Source organism: Microcaecilia unicolor, chromosome 7 (genome assembly GCF_901765095.1).
Source record: "Microcaecilia unicolor chromosome 7, aMicUni1.1, whole genome shotgun sequence".
Lineage (NCBI taxonomy): Eukaryota > Metazoa > Chordata > Amphibia > Gymnophiona > Siphonopidae > Microcaecilia > Microcaecilia unicolor.
The window spans coordinates 20,611,399-20,631,812 of record NC_044037.1 but is presented as its reverse complement, the minus strand read 5'-3'; the positions used below and the strand labels follow the sequence as shown (position 1 = coordinate 20,631,812).

General features: G+C 44.5%; 1 protein-coding gene across 1 annotated transcript in view; it reads right to left on the bottom strand.

Moving 5' to 3' along the window:
• Positions 1-20,414, bottom strand: part of COL4A6 (collagen type IV alpha 6 chain) — a 446,909-nt gene that overhangs the window by 103,325 nt on the left and 323,170 nt on the right. The window contains 4 exon segments of the mRNA XM_030209832.1: positions 1,745-1,849; positions 4,048-4,194; positions 10,602-10,712; positions 17,535-17,604. Coding sequence (XP_030065692.1) covers positions 1,745-1,849; positions 4,048-4,194; positions 10,602-10,712; positions 17,535-17,604 — 433 coding nt within the window.

Here is a 20,414-nt window from a genome sequence, read left to right as displayed (position 1 = left end):
GGGCCCCCGTAGATTTGGCCCTGGCCCCTCCCGTACGTCACGTATGGCGTCAGAAACAGCTGATCACGCCAGGAACTGCATTGAATGAAGGTGCTACTCCGGCGCCGAAGAACTAGATTCTCTTTGGCGGGGCCAACAAACAACAAGGTATTTGAAGCGGCGGGGCAGGCAGCGACGGCGGGGGAGGGTTGGTGGCGGGAGGGGGGTTCAAGGGGATCGTCGGGGGGGTTCAATGTGGTGGCGGCTGGGGGGGCGGTGGCTGGAGGGGGGGCTAAATAGTGCCCCCCCACCTAGGGTTGTGGCCCCCGCTCCCAGCGAGGTCTGGCTACGCCCCTGCCACGTAGCTTAAGAACAGCCTACGAACTAACTAACTTTCGTAAATCACTGAAGCCATATCTCTTCAACAAAGCATACCACAACGTCCAATAACTTTAACTACAACACATTACCACGCGACCTCCATTTTGATCGATCTCTTTCTATGCCTGTATACCTAATTTTACCATGTCAACCTATTCTCTATGTAACACCAATTGCAATGTCTACTCTGGAATGACGAATGCCATAACGGAGCTTTGTAAGCCACATTGAGCCTACAAATAGGTGGGAAAATGTGGGATACAAATGCAATAAATAAATAACGAGGGACTGAGCCTCGACCAGCGTTGCTCAACCTCTTCCTCAGTATCAAATTTCTCTTCAAAAGTTAGCCAAATCTCAAAACAGATGACCAGGTCTGATAAGTTATGCAAGACCTAGCAATTTTAGGACACCACAAAGCCTTCAGCACTTTACTTAATATTAAACCAGCTCAGACAAATTAAATAATGGAGAAAATCTCCCAGGGATGTTCAGGTCTTCCTGCCTCCAACTCTTCCTCTGAACAGAAGCAGTGTTGCCAGATGGAAAAAACTGCTCACATCCAAAACCAGCCCAAAACCGCACAAAGTCAATTTGCATATGAATGACATTATTAATAAATATTAATGAGGCCATTTGCATACAAATGACATCATTAAGCCCACCTCCACTGGCAGCGGCCGCGGGAAAACTGTGCCAACCTGCGGCGGGCGAAAAAAACGCCGGCGGGGCAAGAAAAAGCCACCCAAAATCCCGCAACCCGCATGCAGTGTGAAAAAGCTGCAGCGGGGCGCGGAAAGGAGCCCAATTGGGCGGGAAACCCGCAGCCCTGGCAACACCGAACAAAAGCAACAAGCAAACAGTCACTGTAGGCAGTTTTCTGATTGGTTATCTTAGCCACAGCCGCTTTCTGACTGGTGCAAGTGGAAAGAGGCGAGAAAGCAGTTTTTCTAAGCTTCTGCTAGAAACCAGATTTTCTTAGCACTGATGGCAGAAGTCCCCAAACTGTAGCCCAAAGAGCTCATTTTTCCAGTCCTCCTCTTAGTTTCTTCCACCTGCTACTTCCTTTCCATCCCCTCCACTTACCACTGTGCTCCGTATAGATTTTTGTTACACTTAAATCTCTCTCAGAACTTTCATTGTTATTCCTGCTGATCAGCAACTCCATGCATCCACCCTCCTTTTTTAAAGTGTTTATGGAGCTACTGAAAGGTAATCGATCCCCTTCTGACAACTGATGCCTTTCTGTGAAAATGCTTTTTGTATTTAGGGCTCCCTCCTTGTGAAATTCGGCCCTTAGTTTACACCAAACCCCAGCTATGTTGGCCATTCCGTTCTGCTCTAGTCTGCTGAAGAGAAGATACAGTATTGGGAAAATAAAGACCTTTGAAGCCCTTTGATCCTATGGACCCAGGTGGACCCCGTGGTCCAGGTTGTCCAGGTGGTCCGGGTTCTCCATCCAGTATAAGTGAAGGTACGAAGATGGGACCTAGAACATGGAGTTAAAAAAGACATCACACAGTAATATTACAAAAGCATCTGAGATAAGGGCAGCTTTTTTGGTGCAGATGAGAGCAACATAACCCTGCAATGCTATTCTCAGGCCCTTTATTTCTCTAAAACTGCTAATGGTGAGTACATCAGCATGACATTAAAGTGCTGCTCTGCGTAGGGTTACCATATTTTGTCCTCTAAAAAAGAGGACACATGACACGCCCTCTGCCCCGCCCATACCACGCCCCTGCCCCACCCACACCACATCCCTTTCGGATCCTTGCCCCGCCCTTTCTCGCTCTCACCCCGCCCCCTGTCACTTATTCCCCTCCCCCGGGTCACATATTCCCCTCCCCTCCCTTTACTTACTATCTACTGTCCCTGGTGGTCTAGTGACCTCTTCGGGGAAGGAAAGAGCCCCCTCTTTCCTGCCCAGAGCGCTGCCTCGCCCTGCATCCTTCTCGGTCTCAGCATTCAAAATGGCCGCCGAGAGCTGAAGTCTCGCGAGGCCGCTTCAAATCTCGGCAGCCATTTTAAATCCCGAGCCGACACTGAGAAGGATGAAGGGCAAGGACAGGCAGCGCTCCGGGCAGGAAAGAGGGGGCTCTTTCCTGCCCCAAAGAGGTCTCTAGACCACCAGGAAAGATAGTAAGTAAGGGGAGGAGAGGGGAGACCCACAGAAATCCGGACAAACAGGCGGGTGGACAAAACCCGCCGGATGCCCCGGACATGTCCTCAAAAAGAGGGCATGTCCGGGGAAATCCGGACATATGGTAACCCTAGCTCTGCAACAGCGTTGAATTTTGTGACCACGCCCCAAAGAATGGATTGTTTCACTTTTAAAAGAAACGATTAAGATTAAAAAACAAATTCTACCATCATATCAAATTTGTTGTTTAGTATTGTGGAATTAAACTAAATGTTATGCAGAACTGGGCTTTTTTTCTTTGCAAAACAAGAAATGCCTCCACGTAACTTGGTAAATCGAAGTGCTTTAAAAAAATACATTTCACAGTGTGAAAGTAGGTGGGTCTTTCTGGCCTCTAAAAACCCACTAATGTGGCCACAACTGACTTAACCTTTAAAAATGTACCCCTTAAATCAAAAATAATAATAATAAAAACAGACTGATTACAACAGAGGGCTTAATAAAGCCTGCACTGGACAAAATTCTTTATTTATTTGTGATTCTTTCCTTATTGATATGTGAGGGTTTATATATTTTGTTTCATATTTTCTAATGACTTCTTTTTAGCAACACTGAACTCGCAATTGTACGGGAAAACGTGGGGTATAAATGTCATAAATAAATAAATGCAACCTTGAATCTTGGCTTAAAAATAAGCAGATCTTCAAAGCTGAAGCCTGCACAGGTCCTGGATTTCAATATCTGAGAATCAATAGAAATCAAACAAAATAAAACATGGAAAAGAAAATAAGATGATACCTTTTTTATTGGACATAACTTAATCACAGTAATGCTTGAATGTTTTCACTTATATACACTGTCAGCTAGCACATTTGCTTATTTCCGATCTGAGGAAGAAGGGCAACCTTCGAAAGCTAATCAAGAAATGTATTAAGTTATGTCCAATTAAAACAGGTATCTTATTTTCTTTTCCATGTTTTATTTGGTTTGATTTCTATTGATAACCTTAAGAGTGGACTAACACGGCTACCACACTCCTCTACTTAATATCTGAGAATAATGCTGTAAGCGGACAGCTGAATGTGGTCCCCTCATTTTTTTTATTTAGCAATACAACACAAAAGAGAGAAAATAAATCATATGGGCCTGTACGCGAATGAATACTGCTCCCACCCTGAGGGAATGGTGACCTTGACCCCTGAAATTTACTCCTCAGTCTGGCCAGTGGTAACAAACGTTATGCATTCTTCCCACCCCCTCTTCTGCATCCCCTCCTTCTCCCCAATCCGACAATTCCTTTTCTTAACAAGTTCAATAAATTTCCAGGACTCTGCATCAAATTATCTTCTTAAAAGGCAAGTACCAGGAACAAACATCTTGCAGATAACTCGAGCTAACCTTTAGTAAAAGACCCCCTAAGTGATAAGTTTGAAAAGTTAACAATTATTCTATCATTTATTTTTTGACCCCCTAATCCCATTATGTCGTTCATTTTTCAAACTGGACCGTATGTAACCCACAGTGTATAAAAATGGGACATACTTATTGAGCCGGGGTGTCCAGGCAGGCCTGGGGTCCGGGTGGTCCTGGTAAACCATCTGGCCCTGGCAATCCAAATTCTGCCCTCCCAGATTCTCCTTTTTCACCTTTGTTTCCTTGAATCCCTGGAAATCCCTGAGCTCCTGGTGCACCTAGACAAAATATTCCCAACATTTAGAGTGGCAAGTCTGTCTTTATAGTTGTAGAAAACAGCAAAAGACAATTAGTCATGTGCACAAAAATTCTTATAACGTAGTCACATTTGTTACCAGCTATCCAGTGGCGTACCAAGGGGGGGGGTGCGGTCCACCCCGGGTGCACGCTGCTGGGGGGTGCCGCGTGCCTGTCCGCTACATTCGTTCTGTGCTCCCTCTGCCCCGGAACAGGTTACTTCCTGTTCCGGGGCAGAGGGAGCATGGAAACGAACGAAGCGGACAGGTGCGCGGCACCCCCCCCCAGCAGCGTGCACCCGGGGGGGTTCTTTCGCCAGGGGGAGGGTCGCTGCACCCGGGGGGCGGGGCGCATCGGCGATCCACCCCGGGTGTCAGCCCCCCTAGAAACGCCACTGCAGCTATCGTTAATATATTACTACATACAGCACTATTTTATTTACAAATAGAGGCCCCCTTTTACTAAGGCACGCTCACGTTTTCAGCACACGCTAAAACTGTAGGCGCGCTAAACGGTTAAGATGCCAATGCATTCCTATGGGCGCCTCTAACGTTTAGCGCACCTAAGTTTTAGCACGTGCGCTAAAACCGTGAGCACACCTTAGTAAAAGGGGGCTAAAGTTCATCCATCTAGCCTCATTATAAAGGCCAACTGAATTTTGGTTTGAGGTTTAGCGTTAAAACTCGAATTTGGACTTGTTTTGGCCGAAAATGCTGGTGCATTTTCAGCTGAAACCAAAACGTTTTGTGCAGTGTCCCATGGCTCTCCTCCTTCTCCCCAAACCAAAGGTGCTCTCACTTCCTCCCTCCCCCCCCAAACAAAAGAAGCCCTCCCTCCGACCCTGCTAAAGACTCACTCCCCACAGGCCTATCATACCACCCTGGTGGGTTACTGGCTAGTCAGGGCAGGAATGATCCGCAGTTGCTCCTACCCATGCTGGCTCCAATCTCAAAATGGCCGCTGCAACCTCCAGTGGCAATGTCAGGAGATGGCTGCTGGAGGTCACGGCAGCCATTTTGACTGTAGATATAACATGGGCTGGAGTCACAGGGTGGTATGGTAGGCCCAGGGGAGTGCCTACAGGTGATCCAGGAGAGGGGGCTTCTTTTTGGGTGGGGGAGGGAGGGAGGACGTGGGAGGTCCTTCGGGTCAGGGGAGAGTGAGGGCTGATCCTGCCTGGGGACTGGGCCAGTGTCAGTTTTGGCTCTGGCTGAAACTGAGCGGTGAATTTCAGCTGCAGATTTGGTTTCGGCTGAAATGAGAAAAACGGTTTCTGTCATTCTCTACCTCATTACTCGCAACCCAAGATTGAGTGTTATGACATTGGCGAAATTGACTCATATTAGGAACTATGGATTTGATATCTTAGTAATATAAGCTTTGGTTGATGCGACTATAACTGGTCTTAAAAAATACCCAAGGGGAGGGGAGGAAGATTTGGAACCACAGCATTTAGAAGTTTTTTTGGTTGCTGATCTGGCAACGTTCATATTTATGTTTATGATTATTTTGTCTTAATATACCACCTTTTCTTCTAGGAAAACAAGGCAAGTTACAAAACAATAGGAAAAGTTAGAAACAAAACTCCATATTACTGCTAGGAAAGCTCAGAAGGTGAAAATAGGATAGAATTGGAAAATGAACTTGAGGAACTATTGTTAGTAATATGTAATTTATCTTTAAAATCGAGCGTGGTACCGGAAGATTGGAGGGTGGCCAATGTAACGCCAATTTTTTAAAAAAGGTTCCAGAGGCGATCCGGGAAATTATAGACCGGTGAGCCTGACTATTATAAAGAACAGAGCATAATCAAAAGCATGGATTCATGGGACAAAGCCAACATGGATTTAGTGAAGGGAAATCTTGCCGCAGCAATCTACTACATTTCTTTGAAGGGGTGAACAAACATGTGGATAAAGGTGAGTCGGTCGATATTGTGTATCTAGATGTTCAATAGGCGTTTGACAAAATACCTTATGAAAGACTCCAGAGGAAATTGGAGAGTCATGGGACAGTTCTATTGTGGATTAAAAACTGGTTAAAGGATAGAAAACAGAGAGTAGGGTTAAATGGTCAGTATTCTCAATGGAGAAGGGTAGTTAGTGGGGTTCCCCAGGGGTCTGTGCTCGGACCGCTGCTTTTTAACATATTTATAAATGACCTAGAGATGGGAGTGACTAGTGAGGTAATTAAATTTGCTGATGACACAAAGTTATTCAAAGTCATTAAAATTGCGGGAGGATTGTGAAAAATTACAAGAGGACCTTACGAGACTGGGAGACTGGGCGTCTAAATGGCAGATGATATTTAATGTGAGCAAGTGTAAAGTGATGCATGTGGGAAAGAGGAACCTGAATTATAGCTACATCATGCAAGGTTCCACGTTAGGAGTCACGGACCAAGAAAGGGATCTAGGTGTCATCGTTGATGATACGTTGAAACCTTGCATTGCTGAGTTTAAATTGGGTTTGGACAGATTCCTGAAAGAAAAGTCCATTGAACATTATTAATTTAAATTTTTGTTTTGTTTTTGGGTTTTTGCCGGGTTCTTGAGGCCTGGATTGGCCACTGTCAGAGACAGGATGCTGGGCTTGATGGACCCTTGGTCTTTTCCCAGAATGGCGGTGCTTATGTTCTTATGTCGATATTCAGCTGAGGCACTCAGTGTTTTGCTGACTGTTGCCAGGGTAAGGCCCAGAAATTCAATGCCAGGCCATGTTTAGGTTCTGGCATTGAATTTCCTGTTTCTGGAGATGGCTAAACCATGACCATTTAAGTGCAATATTCAGAACTTAACTAGCTATGGGGCACTACATAAAGATAGGACCGCATAAAAATCAGTCCTATTTATAGGGTGAACTTGACCGATTAAGAGATGAATATAAGCACATCACCAAAGCAACCCCGCCATTGTCTAGAATAGAATAAAGCTCACTGAGCATGCCCATGATCAGTGTCTCCGTACTATAGCCAGGGCGAAAACCTGACTGACAAGGATGAAGAATATTAGAGTCCTCGACATGTTGACGTAGCTGATCAAAGACCTTGCAGCACCTTGGAGAGGAATGATAAGTTAGAGGCATGCATGTAATTAGCACATGTTTAAATATTCGCTTTCTGAATCTAGTAAACACTCTTGACGGTGCCATACCTCACAAGACTTAGGATAAATAAATAGGATCTTTGTATTTCATCTCTGTTGGCAGAACTATGGTATGTGGGATCATTCAGTCACCTAAAGGATAACCCTGTATATAGAGATTTTGGAAGGCAGACAGACAGACAGACAATTTTACAAATATCCGGGGTAGAAACTCCACTGACAAATGCCAGTATTGCTACTGGGTAAAAACGGTTAATGAGAGGGTTCATGGAAAGTTAGATATTTATTACAGTTCCTGCAGTTAAGCCACAAGATTTATGACTTTTTTTAGGTCTTTGTGCTCCTCTCGTGATTGGATTTGCATTGTTCCCGTACCTTCTGTTCCGACATTCTAAAATATAGTTATAAAAAAAATATCTACTTTTATTAACAGAAATCAACAAGAACAGACAATCTGAGATTTGGAAATACAATTTTTGCAGAAGCAGAACATTCCTCATTGATCATAACAATATATAAAAGAAAAAAAAACTGTTCTAATCTTCTTAGTACTCAGTTCGTGAAGCCTATCCGTCCCTCACCCCCCATCTCCCCCTATCTCTACTCCTAACCTCCCCCATTAACCACAATCTACTGATCCCCATAGTCCAGGGAACTTCTAACTTAATTGGGGCAAAGCAAAAAAAAAAAAAAAAGAGAAAAATCTCACCAATCCAAGTGGCTTCATAAATTTAGCTTATTTAAAATCAAACCACGAGTTCTGGTGGCCAACAATTGAATCTAGGAAGACCAGGTCAAAAGGAAACACTGTCAGTGTTTAAAAGTACGATGTACCTCTTTAGCTTCCCATAACATAAACGTATGAAACTGATTTCTCCACTGCCAATATGAAGGGGTATCAAGCTGGCAGCCCTTGTGCTGTGGAGGAGCAAAATCATCTAAAAAGAGAGTATCACTTTGGTGTGGCAGGAAATAATTCTGAAGCTAGGACCTACCCCTTCAGGTGATTAGTATCTTAAGTACATAAGTAATGCCATACTGGGAAAAGACCAAGGGTCCATTGAGCCCAGCATCCTGTCCACGACAGCGGCCAATCCAGGCCAAGAGTACCTGGCAAGCTTCCCAACGTACAAATATTCTATACATGTTATTCCCGGAATTGTGGATTTTTCCCAAGTCCATTTAGTAGCTGTTTTTAAACTCTGCTAAGCTAACCGCCTTCACCACTTTCTCCGGCAACAAATTCCAGAGTTTAATTACATGTTGGGTGAAGAAAAATTTTCTCCGATTTGTTTTAAATTTACTACACTGTAGTTTCATCGCATGCCCCCTAGTCCTAGTATTTTTGGAAAGCGTGAACAGACGCTTCACATCCACCTGTTCCACTCCACTCATTATTTTATATGCCTCTATCATGTCTCCCCTCAGCCGTCTCTTCTCCAAGCTGAATAGCTCTAACCTCCTTAATCTTTCTTCATAGGGAAGTCGTCCCATCCCCGCTATCATTTTAGTCGCCCTTCGCTGCACCTTTTCCAATTCTACTATATCTTTCTTGAGATGAGGTGACCAGAATTGAACACAATACTCAAGGTGCGGTCGCACCATGGAACGATACAACGGCATTATAACAACCTCACACCTGTTTTCCATACCTTTCCTAATAATACCCAACATTCTATTCGCTTTCCTAGCTGCAGCAGCACACTGAGCAGAAGGTTTCAGTGTATTATCGATGACATCAAGGTTATGTCTCCAGAGGTGTATGTCCAGGATGGAAGGTTAGGTCTGTCATTGTGGTTCGTGAGTCTATCATTAGGAATTTAGGGGTCCTTTTACTAAGGTGCGCTGAAAAATGGCCTGCGGTAGTGTAGACGCGTGTTTTGGGTGTGCGCAGAATTATTTTTTAGCACACCTACAAAGAATGCCTTTTTTTTTTTTTTTGCCGAAAACGGACATGCGGCAAAATGAAAATTGCTGTGTATCCATTTTGGGCCTGAGATCTTACCGCAAGCCATTGACCTTGCAGTAAGGTCTCACGCGGTAATGGTCTACTGCGTCAAATGCCACTTGACGCGCGTAGCTGCCGCGCACCAGAAAATAAAAAATATTTTTCAGATGCGCATAGCGGATGCGCGCCAAAATTGAAATTACCGCAAGGGCCACACGGTAACTGGGGGGGGGGGGGGGGGGGGAACTCCAATTTGGTGTGCGTTGGCCGCGCGTAGGTGCCTACACGGCTTAGTAAAAGGACCCCATAGGTAGCTGGGTGGCTGGTGTGAATGACGGTTACTTGGTAACTTGCCTGCCTGGTATAACAGTGACGGACTTCACACATCACCTAGACAGAACTTTAAACAGTTCTGGGGAACAATCATACATACAACATACAGGTACCATTTACATAAGAAGGTGAAATAAGAAGGTTCTGGAAGCCAACTTTAAGATTTTAGGTAGGGAATTGAAATCCAGACTTCCGTGGTAACATTCTCAGAAATACTCCTTGTTTCACATACAGGGCCCCAGATGCAAGCAGAGCTCCAGGTTCTCAATGCATGGTTGAGAATGGTACTGGCAAGAGGGTTTAGACTTGTTAGGAATTGGGCAATATTTTGGGAAAGGGAGATGCTATTGTGACAGGATGGGCGAAGCAGGCTACTTGGTGCCAACATTTAAAAGGAGGTAGAGAAGCTTTTAGACTAGTTTATGGGGGAAAGCCAACAGTCACAGAGACATCCATGACTGGATACAACAGGAGATTAGGGAACTATTTCATCTATGCATTAATCTTCAAAGTACAGGGGAAATGAAGGGATTTAAAAAACAAAAACAAAAAAGATTTCCTAAAGTTTAAAACATAATATTTCTTTTTTTTTTTTTAATTTAAATGAAGTCTTTATTTACTTTGATAACAGAACAATAAACTCCATAAACAATACACGTAGTATAGTTGAATTTGACTTATACAGACATGTTCCATCAACTTCAACACTTTGTTCCAGTTTTTCAAATTACATATAGAAATCTATAGGATACCTCAAAAAAATTTTAAATTTTTACTAAGGGGAAACTCACTCACCCACCCTCCTCAGGTAATATTTCTACATAATATACTTGTGGGAAGCATTTTCAACCTAGTCAGCTTCAACGATGATGCTTGAACATCCTTTCAGATACAATAAAGTGTCCCAGTGGGTTCTCTAAGAAGGCCAAGGAAGATACGAACTCCCAACTGGACCCCCCCCCCCCCCACAAACTAAGATACTTGTATCTGTAAATTGCACTTACCTTGAATTAATGAAGAAACTCCTGGTGAACCAGGAGTACCTGGGAAGCCAGCAAATCCTTCATCCCCCTTAAAACCTGAGTGTCCTGGAAAACCTGGATCTCCCATAGGACCTGTCGGGACAAACAGGCACAAACTGATGATTGGACATTTCAGCTGCAATCCTGTACCAATTCTCTTTGAAGTATCTGATTTGAAAACTGAATTTTGAAATATTGTATTATGTTACTTCAGTAATCTCTGCATTGTATTTTACATGGAAAACAAAGTTTAAAAAATGGCCATGTACATGATAGTCAATTCTTCAAAAATAAACTTGCCACAAAAGTCTCTCTGTTTGAAGATGGGGGACAAATGAGTAGGGATGCTCTATGGTTTATTACATTTAATATACATAAAATACATAAATTCATAAAATCTCTCTATATAAAAGGCACCACCAACGTTCTATGACGCCTCCAGCCGGAAGTGTGAAGGGGGAGAGATATCCGGTTTCCCCATGAGTGTCTGCCCCGCCCTCGCTCTCTCTGTAACACAAACAGTGAAGGAAAACACAGCAAAGCAAATCAAATCGCTCTCTCTGTAACAGTGAAGGACTCAGAGGGGGGAGGGGAGAGAGGGCAGAGGGCAGGGACAGAGCTATCCAGTTTCCCCATGAGTGTCTGCCCCGCCCTCGCTCTCTCTGTAACACAAACAGTGAAGGAAAACACAGCAAAGCAAATCAAATCGCTCTCTCTGTAACAGTGAAGGACTCAGAGGGGGGGAGGGGAGAGAGGGCAGAGGGCAGGGACAGAGCTATCCAGTTTCCCCATGAGTGTCTGCCCCGCCCTCGCTCTCTCTGTAACACAAACAGTGAAGAAAAACACAGCAAAGCAAATCAAATCACTCTCTCTGTAACAGTGAAGGACTCAGAGGGGGGAGGGGAGACAGGGCAGAGGGCAGGGACACAAACACTCCCACATGCACACAGAAGAAAACCTTGCTAGCCCCCGTTTCATTTGCATCAGAAACGGGGCTTTTTTTTACTAGTAAATTCATAAAATACAGCCGAGTGGTTTACAAACAAATAATTAATAGGAAAAAGGATGGGACAACAATTCTCATAGAAAGATAACCAAAGTAATAAGACATTGAGAGATTGAGGCCACCTGTTCCTCATCAGCCACTTTCGCCCCATCCTAATCAGAAAAAAAGTCTCATGGAATAAATAGACTTTTAGAGCTGTCCAAAGTGTTTTTGCTCATTTTTGCTTTTTTTTTTTTTCTTGCTGTTTTTAGGGGTGTTTTCTCAGTTCATTTCACACTAACTTCAGTGCATGTTAAAACTTTTAGGGGTCCTTTTACTAAGGCGTGTTAACGGATTTAGAGCACGCTAATGATTAGCAAGCGCTAACTGCAGTGCAGCTCACTCTATGGGCTGCATGGCATTAATTTGCTAGTGTGTGCTAAATCCATTAGTGCACCTTAGTAAAACGACCCCTTTATATATGCAAATCAGCTGTATATTTATTTATTTATTTGTTGCATTTGTATCCCACATTTTCCCCACCTATTTGCAGGCTCAATGTGGCTCACAATGTTCCGTCATGGCGATCGCCACTCCAGAGTAAAAGATACAATTGGTATGATATAAAGAACATGGATAATATAATAGAATTAAGCAATCAGGTATAGAGAGATCACATTCGGAATATCAGGTAAGCGGTGCTGCGTTACAGTTCCTATGATGGTTCATTGTGGTATGCCTTGTTGAAGAGGTAAGTCTTCAGTGATTTCCGAAAGTTGGGTAGGTCGCACATTGTTTTCACGTCAAATGGCAAAGCATTCCACAGTTGTGTACTCGTGTAGGAAAAGCTGGACGCATGTGTTAATCTGTATTTTAGTCCTTTACAGTTGGGGAAGTGAAGATTAAGGAATATATGCTGATTCGTAGGTTAGTATGCATTAAATCGATTTTGCGCTCACTAAAATTTTTAAGGCGCATTAACATGCATATCCCTATAAACGAGTCTTATTTTTTCCATGGAAGATACATTCCTGAAGTACTATAAGGTCTAAATCACTGATCAGAATGGTTGGTTGTGTAGGCAAGACAAGCTGTTACCAACACAAGCTAGCTAATTTAAGATGACCATTCTTATGAGATACAGAGCAAGCATATAGGACTATTAAAAATGTTTTTGTCGTCATGTGGAATCCTGACTTTCTTTGCTGAGAACATTAGATTATGCCGAGCATAGTACACATGTATCCAATGAGTTGATCTAGCAGCATCATACCTTTTTCTCACCGTATAAGTATATAAACAGCCAAATCATCTGAGCTTTACAGAACTTTTTGCATGTCATACCACTGAAGGAGAAATTAGGTCTTATCTGATAATTTCTTTCCATTAGTCCTTCCCACTATTCCAGAACCTGCGGGAGAGTTGTGTCCACCAACCAGCAGGTGGAGACAGAGAACTGAAAACTGAGCTGAGACATCTCTCTTTTGCCATCCAGTCCAGCTCCTCAGTATTTTCATAGAAAAGCAGTAAGGAGAAGCTCAGAATAAACACAACAACCTTAAACGGGTTGCTAACCTAACACTAACCAGATGGGGTTAGACGAGTAAATAAATGGACCTCTCTCATCTCTGGACAACTTGTAGAGAACAAGGGATATGCAGGAAGCATCATGCAAGGTGATAGTCATTATTTGACACATTACTTTGCACCAACTAAACATCTCCGAAACCTCGGGAGGGCCTCTGGAATAGTGGGAAGGACTAATGGAAGGAAAATTATTAGGGAACACCTAATTTCTCTTTCCATTATATAGCTTTCCATTATTTAAGAACCTGTGGGAGGTTAAAAGCGATCCCTAGAGTGGGTGGAATCCTGGCACTGCCACCCTGAGAACTGAAGCCCCAACTCTCGCTTCCAAACATGCCACAATGTCCACCCTGTAGTTCTTGGCAAAGGTATGCAGAGTCGACCATGTCTCTGCATTGCAAATATCCATCGGAGACAGTATGGTAGTCTCCGCCCAGGATGTCACTAAAATGAGCCCGCAAGGCCTAAGGAGCTTGCTTTCCTGCAAACAAATAAGCCACAGCAATAGCCTCCTTCAGCCATCTAGCAATTGTGGGCTTGGAATCCATGAGGCCAAGCCTCTGCTTATCAAAAAGCACAGTTTGTCCGATTTATGGAATTCATTTGTGACTTCCGAATATCTAATGAGGACTTTCTGCACGAGGAGAAGCTTCAAGGAAGAATAAGCCTCTTTGTCCTCTCTGTGAAAGGACAGAAACTCCACAGATTGGTGGAGATGAAAAGCTGAGACCTTTTTCAGAAGAAAGGAAGGAACAGTGCACAGGGAGACCCTCGCCTCCAAAAAGTGGAGTAAAGGATCCCAAGAGAGCCTGACGCTCTGAAACCCTACGTGCTGACGCAACAGCCACCAAGAATGCTGTCTTTAGCATAAGATCTTTCAAGGAGGCCTTCCGATGTGGCTCAACAGGAGGCTTCTGAAGAGCCTGAAGGACTAAATTAAGGTTCCACTCTTGACATGGCATACAAAAGGAAGGCTGCAAGTGGCCTGCTCCCCACAAGAATGAAAATGTATCTGGGTGAGCATCAAGAGACGTCTTCTGTAGTTGGCCTCTGAAACAGGCCAAAGTTGTAACCTGAACTTTGAGAGAGCCCAATGCTAATCCTTTCTGAAGACCTGCTTAGAGAAACACTAGGATTTGTGCAATCTGAACAGAGAAGGGAGAAAATCCACACTCAGAACACAAGCTCTCGAACGTCCTCCACACCCTCGCATATGCCATGGATGTAGCCTGAAGCAAGGTAGCAAGGAGCACATCAGAATAACCTTTTCATCTCAACCGACCCCTTCAATGGCCAAGCCATAAGACCAAAGGGCACTGGACCTTGCCTCAGTAGGAGGGAAGACATACAGTAGATATGTTTCCAGCCAGGGCTGCAGTAGGGCATTGATCCCCATCGAGCCTGGTTCTTTCCAATGGCTGAAGAACTTGGGCACTTTGGCATTCCTTTTCATTGCCATCAAGTCCAGAAGCATTGGTGCACTACCAGCTGAAAACCCTGGCTAGATAGTTTCCATTCTCCCGGGTCCAAGAAGTGTCTGCTGAGAAAGTTCACCTCCACATTCAAGACCCAGTGATCTGGGCTGCCGACAAGCAGAGACGATTTTTCTCTGCACAACTCATAAGGGAGGCCGCCTCCATCGCCATTGGATAGCTGAGAGTCCCGCCTTTCTTGCTGATATAAGCCATCACCATTACATTGTTGGAGAAAACTTGGACTGGGGCCCCCGCCAGAAAGAGAGTGAAATAGTGTAAGGCATTCTGCACTGCCCTGAGCTTCAAGCGATTTATTGACCTGTTCCATCTAGGTGCCGTGTACCAGATGTACTGAGCTCCCCATCCCGACCTGTTGTCATCCATTGTCATCCCCTCCCATTGTGTTATTGGAAAGGGAGCTCCAACGGTCAAATTCCTGGGCAACAACCACCACATAGCAACATAGTAAATGTTGGCAGATAAAGAGTTGTACACTCCATTTAGTCTGCCCAACCAGATGGCCAGAGTTTTGACAATGCATAAATCAAATCAATTCTTGTATACCGCTAATATCCCCTTTCCAGGGTTCAGTGCAGTTTACAGTCTAGGTGAGACAAAAGCTGATAATGTTAGTGTGATAATGAGAACAGTTAGAGATCATTGCTGTAATGCATGAGACCAGGTTACACTTGTTCATGATTAAACACTGGCATCGTAAACAGGGCAGTTGGCAGCTTACCACCTTACCAAACCCACATAAGTACATAAGTAATGCCACACTGGGAAAAGACCAAGAGTCCATCGAGCCCAGCATCCTATCCATGACAGCGGCCAAACCAGGCCAAGGGCAAGCTTCCCAAACGTACAAACATTCTATACATGTTATTCCTGGAAATATGGATTTTTCCCAAGTCCATTTAGTAGCTGTTTATGGACTTGTCCTTTAGGAAACCGTCCAACCCCTTTTTAAACTCTGCTAAGCTAACCGCCTTCACCACATTTTCCGGCAATGAATTCCAGAGTTTAATTACACGTTGGGTGAAGAAACGTTTTCTCCGATTTGTTTTAAATTTACTACACTGTAGTTTAATCGCATGCCCCCTAGTCCTAGTATTTTTGGAAAGCGTGAACAGACGCTTCACATCCACCTGTTCCACTCCACTCATTATTTTATATACCTCTATCATGTCTCCCCTCAGCCATCTCTTCTCCAAGCTGAAAAGCCCTAGCCTCCTTAGTCTTTCTTCACAGGGAAGTCGTCCCATCCCCGCTATCATTTTAGTCGCCCTTCGCTGCACCTTTTCCAGTTCCACTATATCTTTCTTGAGATGCGGCGACCAGAATTGGACACAATACTCAAGGTGCGGTCACACCATGGAGCGATATAACGGCATTATAACATCCTCACACCTGTTTTCCATACCTTTCTGAGAAGTTCTGAGAGAAGAGGACATTTCTCTGGTAAGTGATGCAATCTTGGAAACTAATACCACAATACTCAATCTGTTTATGAGCCTCCTTCGAGGAATCGTGTCAAAGGCTTTGCTGAAATCCTAAGAGACCACATCTAGTGTATGCCCTTGATCCTGTTCTCTGGTAACCCAGACACTAACTTAAAGTTAGGCCGTTTCTCTTACTTCATTCCACCTCACCAATCTTAAAAAAAAAACAGTGAACTGATTTGATTTAAACACATGAAAAAGCCCGAAATCTGTTTGCCAAATTAAAAACAAACAAACAACCTACCTGAGGTGAAATGTGAACTATTTAAAACTAGGTTTTGGCGTCATATGGCAGCTTAACCATAGCCTCAAGAAAGTAACTGACAGTTTAGAATCAAGGTAAAAAAACATGTACAAAGAACAGCTGAATTAATAGAGAAGACCAAAGTTCTTCATAAAACACTCATTTCACATTGTGGAGGAGTGGCCTAGTGGTTAGGGTGGTGGACTTTGGTGCTGGGGAACTGAGTTTGATTCCCACTTCAGGCACAGGCAGCTCCTTGTGACTCTGGGCAAGACACTTAACCCTCCATTGCCCCATGTAAGCCGCATTGAGCCTGCCATGAATGGGGAAAGTGCAGGGTACAAATGTAACAAAAATAAAATAGATACTATTGGAGATTCTACATGGAATGTTGCTACTATTGGAGATTCTACATGGAATGTTGCTATTCCACTAGCAACATTCCATGTAGAAGGCTGCGCAAGCTTCTGTTTCTGTGAGTCTGACGTCCTGCACGTATGTGCAGGACGTCAGACTCGCAGAAGCCTGCGCGTCCACATTGGTGATCTGCAAGGGCCGACTTCTACATGGAATGTTGCTAGTGGAATCTCAAATAGTAGCAACAGTGGAGGAGTGGCCTAGTGGTTAGGGTGGTGGACTTTGGTCCTGAGGAACTGAGTTCGATTCCCGGCACAGGCAGCTCCTTGTGACTCTGGGCAAGTCACTTAACCCTCCATTGCCTGCTGCATTGAGCCTGCCATGAGTGGGACAGCGTGGGGTACAAATGTAACAAAAATAAATATTAGAACAATCAACACTGAATTCCTTAAATTGGTTACTTTAATCATACTGTCATTTTACTCTTTGCATATCTGTAATGTATTAATCATTTCTTTATTTCTAATTTTCATGATATCTTATGTACCTTAACTGAAATAATACTTTGTTCTTCTTATTTCGCTAATGACGATTGTCATGGCGGCATAATGTAAGCCACATTGAGCCCGCAAAGAGGTGGGAAAATGTGGGATACAAATGCAGCAAACAAATAAATAAATAAATAAATAAAATTATTACCCTCCAAAAACAAATTAATATCTAGGTACAATTATGAAATTACAAAACTAAGGTGGGAAAATGCACCTGAAATCACCGAGCCCTCTTCATCAATAATCGAAGGAAGACCTGGTGGACCCGTATCCCCTGGTTCACCCTGTGAAATGAAGCACGTTAATTAGTCTGTGTTTTGCAACCTTATTCAAATATCCAGTAAGGTGCAGTGTTGGAAAAGATCAGATGAAGATCCACTTTATTTTTTTTTTTTGAGCAATTCAGTCTTGACCGATGATTGGGGCTGGGGAGAGGGGTGGTGGGAGTGGAGATTTTTGCTTGGAGCCTATCATTTGCTATGCAGACCTTGGAGTATAAACCTGAAGAGGCCCAACAGAATTTTCACGGTGTCAGTGTAAACATTTCTCATCAGTGTACCCACAAGAGGGTCTTCTCCTTCGCTGCCCTCATCACTGCCTTCTAGACAGATGTGGAGAACAGGGGTAAGGGCAGAGGGGAAAATCAAGGTAAAGACATAGGGACCCTTTTGCTAAGTTGCAGTAGGCGCTAGGGTAGGGCCTCCGAAGGGGGGGGGGGCAGGGGAGGGCAAGATTCCCTGGGTCCAGCCTCCAAGGGGGGGGGGGGGGGCTAGGTGCCGATGTCTGTCTCTCTCCTACTCCTGTGTGTCAGGAGTCCCGGATGATTGTGTTAACACAATAACACAGGAGCAGGACAGTGACAGACAAAGGGAGGAGCAGAAGCAGGAAGGTAAGGGGGGATTGGGGGGGGGACGGCAGCTGCTGCGGCGGCCCTGATCCAGGCCTGGTTCTGTCTCTCAGCAGCCCTGTGCTTGGGCGTTCTTACCACAGCTTGAAAGGACTTACCGTGGAAGGTCCCATGGTAAGTCTGTGATTAGCATGTGCAAACTGTGCACTAAGTTTTCATTGTTATAACAGAGGGGGCATATCGGTGGGGGGGCAACGATGGAATGTGTGTGTCAGCACTGATCAATTAGCACACCACATGCTAACTGATTATTGTGTCAGCTCATGCACTAATTTGTTGTAGCCTAATGGTTAGTGGAGCAAGCTTTGATCCTGCTGACCTGGGTTTGATTCCCACTGTAGCTCCTTGTGACCTTGGACAAGTTGCTTAACTCTCCATTTATTTAGATTTTGCTCACCTTTTCAGAAGTAGCTCAAGGTGAGTTACATTCAGGTACACTGGCTAGTTCCCTGTCCCTGGAGGGCTCACAATCTAAGTTTGTACCTGAGGCAATGGAGGGTTATGTGACTTGCCCAATGATCACAAGGAGCAGCAGTGGGATTTGAACCGGCCACCTCTGGTTTGCAAAACCAGTGCTCTAACCACTAGGCCACACATCCACTCCATTGCCCCAAGTACAAAAACTTAGATTGTAAGATCTCAATGGAGAGAAAAGGAACCTGCTTATAATGTGTACAGTGCTGTGTATGTGTAGTAGTGCTATAGAAATGATTAGTAGTAGTTAATGGGTACTTGCTAATGATTCTTTATATTGTTACTATGTAAGCCGCATTGAGCCTGCTATGTGTGGGAAAGCGTGGGGTACAAATGTAATAAATAAATAATTAATTAATTAATTTAAAAAAATGGGAAATTGGCCATTTCACTGCTTCGGTAGAAAGTGGCCTTAGAACGCAGAACAAGAGCATGCCAATGCTACTTTCCCCCACGCTTTTGTAAAAGGACCCCATCGGAAGGGTCTGGGTTCTGCTTTGGCTACGGAAACGCAGATCCCACCTACCCAGAATGGTAGAGGGTCAAAAGGGGCAGATGGCAAAGCCAACCATAGCTGGGCAAGGGCCAAGGTTTGGTAGACTCTCAGTTAAAGTTGGTGAGCCAAGACGGCCATGAGTAAAAGGACTCAATCCATGAAATATAATGAAACTCATGATAATGACGTCTATAGTTCACCTAGAGAGGCATAATTGATAGGGACGCCCAAGTTTTGCTGAGGACGTCCTCGCAAAACGTCCTGGTGGAGGGGCAGGGAAACCCGTATTTTCGAAACAAGATGGGTGTCCATCTTTCGTCAGGGACGCCAAAATCTTGACATTTAGGTTGTCCCTAGACTTGGTCGTTTCTGATTGTCGGCGATAATGGAAACTAAGGACGCCCATCTCAGAAACGACCAAATGCAAGGCCTTTGGTCGTGGGAGGAGCCAGCATTCGTAGTGCACTGGTCCTCCTGACATGCCAGGACACCAACCGGGCACCCTAGGGGGCACTGCAGTGGACTTCACAAATTGCTCCCAGGTACACAGCTCCCTTACCTTGTGTGCTGAGCCCCCCCCCCAACCACAATTGTACACCACTACTATAGCCCTTAGGGGTGAAGGGGGGAACCTAGATGTGGGTACAGTGGGTTTCTGGTGGGTTTTGGAGGGCTCACATTTAACACCACAAGTGTAACAGGTAGAGGGGGGAAGGGCCTGGGTCCGCCTGCCTGAAGTGCACTGCACCCACTAAAACTGTTCCAGGGACCTGCATACTGCTGTGATGGACTCGAGTATGACATTTGAGGCTGGCACAAAATATTTTTAAAGATATTTTTTGAGGGTGGGAGGGGGTTAGTGACCACTGGGGGAGTAACGGGAGGTGATCCCTGATTCTCTCCGGTGGTCATCTGGTCAGTTCGGGCACCTTTTTGTGCCTTGGTCATAAGAAAAACAGGACCAGGAAAAGTCGTCCAAGTGTTCGTCAGGGTACTCCCTTTTTTTCCCCATTATGGGTTGAGGATGCCCATGTGTTAGGTACGCCCAAGTCCCGCCTTCGCTATGCCTCCGAAACGCCCCCGTGAACTTTGGTCGTTCCCAGGACGGAAAGCAGTTGAGGACGCCCAAAATCGGCTTTGGATTATACCGATTTGGGCCACCCTGTGAAAAGGATGCCCATCATCCGATTTGTGTTGAAAGATGGGCGTCCTTCTCT